The 9,709-nt window shown below is 53.7% G+C and overlaps 1 protein-coding gene across 1 annotated transcript in view; it reads right to left on the bottom strand.

The window, feature by feature from the left end:
* Nucleotides 1-501: 501 nt before the first annotated feature.
* The window catches only part of CRAMP1 (cramped chromatin regulator 1), a 68,336-nt gene continuing 59,128 nt past the window's right edge, over nt 502-9,709 (bottom strand). The window contains exons 14-21 of the mRNA XM_019648454.1: nt 9,289-9,370; nt 8,223-8,327; nt 7,814-7,992; nt 7,069-7,137; nt 6,265-6,496; nt 5,287-5,451; nt 4,094-4,239; nt 502-3,355 (exon numbers count right to left, since the gene is read on the bottom strand). Of these exons, the coding sequence (XP_019503999.1) occupies nt 3,191-3,355; nt 4,094-4,239; nt 5,287-5,451; nt 6,265-6,496; nt 7,069-7,137; nt 7,814-7,992; nt 8,223-8,327; nt 9,289-9,370 (1,143 nt within the window). The 3' untranslated portion in view covers nt 502-3,190. The remainder of the gene's footprint in view (nt 3,356-4,093; nt 4,240-5,286; nt 5,452-6,264; nt 6,497-7,068; nt 7,138-7,813; nt 7,993-8,222; nt 8,328-9,288; nt 9,371-9,709) is intronic.

The raw sequence follows: 9,709 nt of genomic DNA, 5'->3' as shown, positions 1-9,709 counted from the left end.
CCCCCAGCAGCTGCTGTTCTCCTCCAGTGTCTTTTATTCCATTACTGTTCTCTGCAAGAGTTTGGAGTCAATGGTGTGATCTAGGTAAAGATGCTATTACACTGAAAAGGACACCCACCAGGAGTGAGGCCGTGAGACAGAAGGATAAAGAATGGGATTCTGAGGCTGAGAACCCAGAGATGTGGGAAAGCAAGTAGATCAGCTGATGAAGTGTTTCCAATTATCCCCACTCCCTGAGCAAGTACTCTACACATACAGAGAGATGAAAAAATGTCGTCATCACAAACCTCAAGGGGAACCGTGAACTTCAATCTGCCTCTGCGTCTTCTAAAGAATGGAATGCTCACCACTAGAGAGTCACACTAAAAATCAAGTCCAAAACATCAATGCCCTTGAGACCAGAGATAGTCTCAATCTTTATAAAAGATGAATCAGCAAAAAGATCCCCGACAACCATAGAGTGACCAGGGAAAGATGTTTCCGAGAAACTGATCTGTTCTTAATTACAACATGCTCATCAAATGCACAAAGGAAGCCACAGGTGCGTAGTGAGATACAACTTCTGCTGGCAGGCAGAGGAAGATGCAGGAGGTGGGAGGCTTCTCTGCTGGTATCTTTTGAAAATTCCAGCCTGTAACAGTTGCTTATTTTTATACATATATATTCACTTAGGCTGGGGAAAAAAACGCATCCATCGTTTGAATGCTACAAATGACACCATTTTCCTTAATATGGCAAGCAAACACTTATATTGGGCGTCTGGTTGCTAGAGAAGCAGAATTCTCTGGAATTATGTGAGCTTTATTACAGGTGAGAAGTCAGTCCATTCTCCTCCCTCACCCATTTTCCCAGTGGAAGACACTGGCCAGTCGGCTGCTCCCTAATGGAGTTTATGCCAGTTTATGGCAGGAGGTGCTGCTAAATAGCCCATAAGAGCTGATCTGAATCTCTGGAGTCTTCCTCCTTTGAGATGTCATTGGGTAACAGGTGCCAACCTACCCACGAGACTGTCTCAGGGTGTCCCGATGGACAAGCAGCTCAGAAGCCTTACAGTTTCTGGCACGGTACACAATGCCAGTGGGCGTCACACCCAGCACTGGTGCTGTAATGTTACTTGGCATCTCTGGTCCCAGACAGTGGGGGGGGTATGAGAAAGCTAGTCGTGGCCTAAACTTGGCCTGGTCTCCTAACCTACTGCAGACCTAACAAAGTCAGATGCCCAGCGAGAAGCAGAGAGAGACCTGATCTTGTTCAGCCCAATAAGGTGCTAATTTCAGGAAGCTGATATACTGCTCACAAAACACAAGCTAGCTTAAAGATACTCTGGTTCAAACAATGCTGCCTACATCTCTTTATAAAGTGGCACCATGTCCCTTTCTTTCGTATTTCCACAGCTTTGGGAATTTTCTTATGAGCCCAGAAGGCTTTTCTTAATGTTGCTTGTGCCTAGAACCAGATCTGAAAGAAGAAATCCACCTTGGAGGCAAGAGCTCACGAGACAAAGGAAGGAAGCTATTGCTTGGAAACCAGCTATCCTCTGCTTCCTCGTGGCTCGGAGTGAATGACCCTGTTTGCAGCCTAGAGTGGCTGCAAATGACTGGTGAGGCTATGGGATCAAGAGCGTCCACTCTTCTTGCACATGAGAAAGGCCTTTCTCCCCTTTTCACACGGGGACAGGGAGAGAAGCCCATGTAGAGGGCCAGGACCGGCCTCGAGGGCTGCCATTCCATGGCCAGTGGGGGAAGAGGAAAGGTGAGCAGCAGAAATCGTCGCCGGTTCAGGTGGGTGATCCTGTCTGCCGGGGGAGGGTGATGCAGCAGGTGGGATGGTGGCATGGGCATGACTGGCCCAACACCAGGGCACTGGCTCCTGGCCACATGGATGTGGCTGGACGGTGTATTATATGTTGAGTCTCCCAAGGCTGAACAGGCACATGAGTCTGGACCATCTGTAGTGGTGACTACTGGTCACCCAGGGAGGCTCACAAATGTGGTTTGTGCTCTGACTATGCCTGGACGTCTGACCCTTCCCTGCATTCCTTGAACAGGAAGAAAAATAGGAGACCATGGGGCAAAAGAAGATGCAATGGATTAAACTCATGCATCGTGACGTGCTCTGCTCCAAGACCATTGAAAGGAAGAGGAGACTGAAGGAGAGAACCATCCCTGCCACGTCCATTTGTCTCAGATGCTAAACAGTAACACATCAGAAGTTCAAGGACTCATCAGGAAAAGTCTTAACTGTAGTCAAACGAGTGCTTAGAGGTCTTCCCAATAGAGAGAAGTAACATCATAGATCATCTACAAGAAACTTGCAGATGGATACAGGAAGGAAACCAACTAAACTCTGTTCTTCCTCTTCATTGTCTCCTAATTCTTAAAACACAAGAAAAACATTCTGCCACCAGCATAGCAGGATTTTTTCTAAAAGTCCACACAACCTGCATAAGACATGGTTCTTTCCCCTTCCTGTTCAGCTGGTCAAACAAACATTAAGTCTAGATGGGGAAGCACTAGGCAAGGATCGGTACTCCTGGGGTGATGGCACCAGTGACGCTGCCCTGGGACCCTTCTGCTGCCAAGTGATCAGTGTCTACTGTCTCAGGTGCAGACACCACCAGGCAGAGCCCAGCCCGGCCCAGCTGGCTGTCCCACCTCCTTCATCACTCTGCAGAGAAGTAACCAGTGTGGCACCGGTTTGGCAGAAAGAAAGCAGCCGTGGCCTGGGCACTCCCTGCAGAGAGCTGGGAGGTTACAACTACCCAGGAAGCAATGACTATGCCAGGGCACACCCATTCCTTTCTCTCAGGAAGAAAACCCACTGGACCACCCAACACCGCAACCAACGCCGAAGTGTGGATGGAAATGTGGTCACTACAAAGTCCCTAACTTGAGACCCTATGACTGGCGAAGAACTGCTCCAAGGCCACAGCGATTTCTGATGTTGGCCCTTCCAGAAATCGTCCTTATCTCCCAGGCCACCACTGCCCTCTGCCTGTTGGGAAATGGCTTCCAGCATGCTGTACGTTCTGGAGTGCAGAGGTGTCTATTCAGACTGTCTCCTGGGGGTCCTGGGCTTGGTTTGTTTCCTCTTGTCTGAAGAGGGTTACACCTACCACAGACAGCTGAGGCCCACCAGCCCTGTAAGTCCTCCTCTGTAGCCTCCAGGATGTCCCAGCCACGAGGTGCGGTCACTGGGATAGGTCAGTGACAGGGGGGCCACCTCCACTGCCATCAAACAGAGCCTCTCGGCGACTGGGCTCGGTGATGGACAACTCTTGGGCCAAATCATTGAACCGAGATATGTAATCGACGCTGTTTTCATTCATCATGCACACCAGCTGGGAATCCACGACCTGCGAGCAGAGGACACAAGGCAAGATGATATCAGCTGGCAGCTGGCCTGACATTTGGACTGGAGGTGCCACTGGGACTTCAGTGGAAGGCAAATGAACCTGGGGTCTCTACAGTGAAGATTAGAGCCTCCCATCAAATGGCCACGTAATGTCAGCACAGCGCTCTGGGGGGAAACTCAGAATCACCTGTCGTTTTGAACTCTCTTTTCACAAGTGTGAGGGGAGCTGACCATGAACCTGGCACATCAGGTTGCCGGGATCAGAGTGGTGGTTCCTTCCACATGAGACTTGTGTGTGGGGGGGAGACAGTCAAACAAACAGGCAGATGGCACAGAGTGGATTGTAGAGACTGTGGGGTGGCCCGAAGGAGACGCAAGTGGAGAAAGAGGACAAAGGCTGCCATGGGGTGGGAAGCACATGCCTGTCAGAAGAAATAGCATGTGCAAAGGCCCTGGGGTGGGAACAGGCTTTGGCTCTTTCAGAAATAAGAAAGCTGGTGGATATGACAGTAAGTACAGCAAAGAATGGAAGATGAAGAGAGAGAGAGACTCGAGTGTGTACAGTAGGGCCTCAGGTACCGGGATTTTTTTCTGTGGACCAATATGCAGAACATACAGTCTTCAGGGTTTACTGTATGCCTCCTTCGCTGGAGTGGAAGCCTTAGGAGAATGGGCCTTTGTTTTGTGTACTCAGAACAGGCGCGAGTGGTCAAGTTCAGGTGTAAGGTTGGGCGCTTACCTCTGCTACATCGGCCAGGGACCTGGATACAAACGAGTCTCTCGAGTTTCCGTCCAGCAGGCTGGGGCCCAGCAAGGAGGTGCCGCTGTGGGTCCCGACCGGAGTCGGCAGCATCTTCCGGCCCTTCTCCGAGGAGATGAAACTTGCTGCCAAGAGGAGGAGGAACAAGCCCTGAGACCAGGCGTGGTTGGCACTGGGCCAAGGGGAGAATCCTGAGGGCTGCAGGCGGCTGTGAAAGGCCGAGCAGGCGTCCACCCACATGCCCCCCAGCTTCTCCTAGATGGGTGGCCTCGGAGGGTCCCCAGTAGCACTTGTAAGTCGGACTCCTTTTTCCAAGGGTCCCCAGTGCTCCTGGAAAAGTGCTGTCTGGACACCACCCTCACCTCCATCTAAGGTGGTTTGCAATTTTTTCATGATTCGTATTTGGCTTTGCAGAGGTCTGTGCTGTTCAATAGGATTCTCCTAACAGGAGACCCTCATCCGGTGCTGGCTCTCCCCATTACCCAGACCAGGGCTCGTGTTCGGAGCCGTCGGGTGTGCGCCCACACAGAGTGCCAATCCTGTTAACATGTGTACTGCACACCCGTCTGGGGGGCAGTCTCGACGGCCATGTCAATGAACACCCTGGGGCTGGGCTCCAAAACGCAAAGTGCACGGATCCCAGAGGTGCCCCAGCAGCCCCTCCTACGTAGGACATTGACGGTGTGTCTTTCCCCATCCCCCTCCCACCACACGAACACCTGGTGCCCAGTGAGGATGAACACATCCCATGAACACGCTGATCTGTGATCAACACACCACAAGACAGTCGGACTCGCCACGTCAGAATACTTTACTGAGAACAGAAAAGGGGGCAGCTAACAGCAGAAGGCCCCAGTGGGGGAGGGGCCGAGACACCTGGCTGAACTGTAGAAGGGCCCAGGGGACAGTGTGGGACATGGATGTGGGCTACATCTCAGCTGGGCTGTGGGTTACAGACTGTCATGTTGCCAAAGCTCAGTGACTGCACACTGGAAATCTGGGCGTTCTCTCTTATATAAGTGATGCAGAAAAAATAAACCCTGGAAAAAGAGCAAACAGTCCTAGTGGGAGTTCTGCCAGAGAGCAGATAGAACCCAGACTCCAGGCCCCCCGCCAAGCTCATTCCCTGCTGGTCTGGGATGGAGACCTGGGAACCCTCCACAGACACTCACCAAACAAGCTGCTGAGCGATGAGTCCGTGGGGTCACTGGGGCACCACTGGGGGTCGTGGGTCGGGGAGGCGATCCAGTCGGGTTGGGGGCTGCTGGATGGGGAGGGAAGGCTCTTGGAACTGTCACTGCCGTTCAGTTTTGCTGGAGAAAGAGGGACTCCTTCACCTGTCAACCAAAACCCCAGGTCAGAGATGCCATGTGGGGTGAATAGCACCCCGCTTTCCCAAACTTCCGCTAAGGCAGCGGGACAGCACGGCTGTGCTGGTAAACTCTGGAGACCCAGGACCCTGCTGGGACCTCCAGAGGATGAACAACACTGGTCCACAAAGGGGGTCCCCCCGCACCAGGGACATGTGCTCATCTTAGGGAATGACAATGGCCGTGGCCATCACTGATGGAGCCAGCCCTGTGCTGACAGCGTCACCTAAATCCTCTCACCGCTGCTCACAGCAGCCCCGTGAGGTGATGCCATCCCCTGTTCACTGCTGAGGAAAGTAAGGCTCACAGGAGCCAGTGACCTGCCCACGGCCACATGCTGCCAAGCTGGGAGCTCAGCTGTCTGAATCCATGGCCGGAATCAAACCAGAGAGCAGCAGCCACACCCCTGCTACCAGGACATCGGCCCAGCCTCCTGGAACCTGCAAAACCTGCAGGTGTCTACCCAGGTTGAGAACCAGCTAGGATAATGTCCCATCTGATCCGCGGGCCGGAGACGCCATGTGGGCCGGCTCTCGGTCAGTCTCAAGGCCAAGAGCAGCTCCACCAAAAAAGCGGCAGGTCCTGTCCACCTGTGCTGCCTCTGCTGGGCCAGGCCATGTAGGTGGCAGGTGCTTAATATGCAAAAGTGAGAGCCGGGTGGGAACATACCCAGCAGGTTTGGCAAATACTTAGGTGGGACGTCAAGGGTAATTCTGGATCCCCCCGTCCTGACAGGGAGTGGATTCCAGAACGGGGGTGCAGGGGCGGCCTGCTCCATACCGTACTGGCCAGAGCTGATGGCGATCTCAATGATGGAGTCACTGATGTGCGTGGCAGGCTCCCCCTGCGAGAGCACGTCCTCGGGTGGGCCGGGCAGGGAGATGTCCAGCAGAGCAGAGACGTTAGGTGGAGAGAGCCGGGTGCTGGCGCTCTCTACCGAGGGCAGTGGGGTGGAGAGCCCATTGTGGAGAGGAGCCTTGGACAGCTCAGATAAGGAGAGGACAGGTGAACCCTGGTGGGAGATGAGGACTGTTCATACACAATTCATTGACCAATCCCTAATAAGGAATGAAAAATCAACCTCGGACCCACAAAGTGGTAACCAAGTGATGAGCAAGTCAACAGAGAGGTGATGACCTCCACAGGCACCTCCTCCTTTCCAGTAAGAAACACCCTGGGGGCTTTACTTCTCCTGGAAACCATCCAGGGATGCAGGGTTGAAGGCCAGGCAGAGGTAGCCTGGACCGGCTTCCCCTGCCCACAGGACAGCTGGTAACACCTGGGCAGGAGGTGAGTGTCAAGGAAAGCTACCGGCTGACGACCTCCTCCCCTTGGCCCAGGAAACCGAGTCCTTCCAGAACTTTGTCTGAATCAGCCCTCCTGACAGAGGGGAGGAAAGAGCCTGAGGTGGGAGGTGCATGCTCCTCCATTTAGGTACGGTGAGCAGAGGGAATAAGCCACTGGGTGTCTGTGTGTCCTTCCCACATCCTGGCAGTCCAGGGCAGGACCCGGAGGATGGGGAGGTGACACTGCAGGGGGGTCCTGGGACAGCTACTTTGCTCAGCAGCCAGCAGCACACTCTACCTGGAAACTGTCCGTCACTGGCTCCTGCTCAGGCCTGGAGGGGACACTGATGAATGGGTCGCTTGTGCCCTACAAAAAAAGAACACCAGGAATGCCAGTGAGCCCCTACACACAGGATGCGCGAACTCCGCCGGAGGGCTCGCCGGCCACCAAGCTCCCAAAGAAAGAGCCACTCCACTGCCCGGCTTCCTGACAGGAACCCATCTCAGTTTGGGTTGGAAATCTGTGAGGACAAGCAAGCCCACCGCTTCCAGAGGGTGGGCCACCAAATCCCTGAAGTTAAAGATTGTCAGGTCAAAACCTCGGAGTCCTCAGGCAGGGCTGGGCCGTGGAACCAGGGCAACCAGAGCACTGCGAGAGTTGGGGGGCAGTGACAGCTGGGGGTCATGAGGCCCACAGCTGGCCAACCTGGTTTAAGTTCTTTCTCAGACCAAGCTGACATCTGAGAAGTCTGCTGATGATCAGGCCTCCTTGCCTGTCTTAGTTCTAGAATCTCCAGTGTCACCCAGCAAGCCTGTCCCCAGTCTGCTGCAGCTTTCCCCTATGCGCCATGCGGCGCTTGCTCATGCCACAGCCTCCCTGGTGGAGTGACTCTCCTCTGGGCCATGAGGCCCGTCTCCTCTGGGGGCAGAAATGGAGTCCAGCATGACCTCAGCTCCATGGTCTTCGCTGCCATCCCTCTGGAGAGCAACTGACCCATCCTGAAAGCTGGTGGTCACTCAGAGAAGCCCTTCTAAATACTCACCCCCACGGTGGGGATGGGGTCTCCATTCTGGTGGGCGCCAGTGGAATCCTGACCCGAGAGGGCAGCTGTTGCTTCATCTGAACACAGTGGCGAGATGCCAGACAAGCCATCGGTGTCCAAGACAGGGAGAGGGCTCTCAGGGATGATGCCAGCACTCGTAGCTGCTAAGTCAACAGCACCTGGCAACAGAAAGGACATTGCCCATCCGAGCTCTATGGACACCCCAAACATGCCCTACGGGGCTCACGGGAACAGCCTCTCCCTCACGTCTCATTTCAACGCAAGGTCGACGGCTTTCCTGTTCTCTCTGGAAGGTAATGAGACAGCATGGCTTGGGGAAGAAGAAAACAGAAATGTCACTCTGAACCCTCACATGCTATCTGTCACCATGCTGGTCACAGAAACTTACTGGCCAGGTGGCCCGTGGCCTGGGGCGGAAGGACCTTGGGCATGATCGGCCGAGACAGAGCCGCTTTGGTCAGGGAGGACTGGATGGGCCGGAACGAGCCTCTCCCTGTGAGGACAAGAACAGAAGCACCCCTATCAACCCTGTGTGCCCCCAGTGCCCTCTGGCTGCACGGCGAGGACTACGGAGGGTTTGCTTCACAGCCACGGTCAGGACCACAGAAGCTGAGCCAAGGGAAACCACTGAGCATCCCCAACACTTGCTAACTTAAGGAAGTCAGAAGTCAAACAGGCCCCAGATGAAGAGAAAGATCTGGCAGTTGTGATGGCAGCACCACTGTACCTCCCAGGGGGCTGAAAGGCTGTGGTCAGTACTGTCATCCCAGGTGGATGGCCCTTTAAGGGTGACGGGCACCCGAGGTAAGCTACAGGCTCCTGTAAGGCAGTCAGAGCATCAAATCATGGACCAAGATTCTGCCTCTGCAATTGGGCTCTTTCTTACTAAGCTCTCTGCAAGTGAAAAGGAGGTATGAGAAAAAGCAGTCAGTAGCTGCCTGGGTCCTGCAGTAACGAAATCTGAAATGTGAAAAATCAAGACTGATTTAAAAGACAAGACACCGAGTATGTGTTTCACCAAACAATTCTCACTGTTTAAGGAAATTTACTTCGAAGAGCCAGGGCCCCCATTGACCTTAGAGACCTATGAAGGCCTGAGTTGTATACCCCAAGGTCACATCTATTCTGTAGAACACCTAACAAGACATTAGAGAGAGAGGGTGGACCAGATGCACCCCTAAACCTAACTGCGCAAAGCATCCCCAGCAAGGCGGCCTGAGCCCACCTTTGAAGGAAGTTGCCTGTGTCCCACCTGTCAGAGGTCCACGCCTCTGCCCGCACCATGGCCCGGGCCCAGCACAGGGCCACACTCAGTGTTTGGTAACAGAATAGACAAAGGAATGCTGGGAATGTCACTCCAGGAGCCACGGAAGCAAATGCCTGCCATTCCCAAAGACGAGGTCACAGGCGAGTAAAGAGCAATGAAAAGCCAAGCTGAGGCGCCCCATGCTTACCAGTTATGGAGGAATTGGACAGGATGGAGAAGGAGCAGACATTGTGGGACTGGTTCTCAGATGGTCTAGGAAGCAGGGTTCTCTGTGGAGGGAAGACTGCCAACAATCAGGTGATGCAATGTCACTGAGGAAACCAGCAAAGAGCTATAAAGGGACATTTCCCGTAACAGGGAGCTGAGTGCAATCAGATGGGGGTTCTGTTTCTAAGGCTGATGACACAAGGGCTCCTGGGACAGCCTGAGGACGTCTACATCCTGTGGACCCCAAGTGATGAACATGGGGTCCTCTCTGAAAAAAACCCCAAGGGAGCAAACTTTTCCCAGGGAAACTGGAGGAATGTCAGAACGATCCACTGTTCTGGGTTTGGCTGGAATACAACTAATCATATATCTGTTTATAACCACTCGAAATGGACTGTTAC

The sequence above is a fragment of the Hipposideros armiger genome, unplaced genomic scaffold, assembly GCF_001890085.2.
Source record: "Hipposideros armiger isolate ML-2016 unplaced genomic scaffold, ASM189008v1 scaffold_126, whole genome shotgun sequence".
Lineage (NCBI taxonomy): Eukaryota > Metazoa > Chordata > Mammalia > Chiroptera > Hipposideridae > Hipposideros > Hipposideros armiger.
Note: the sequence above shows the minus strand (reverse complement) of the source record. Positions and strands in the feature narration are given on the sequence as shown.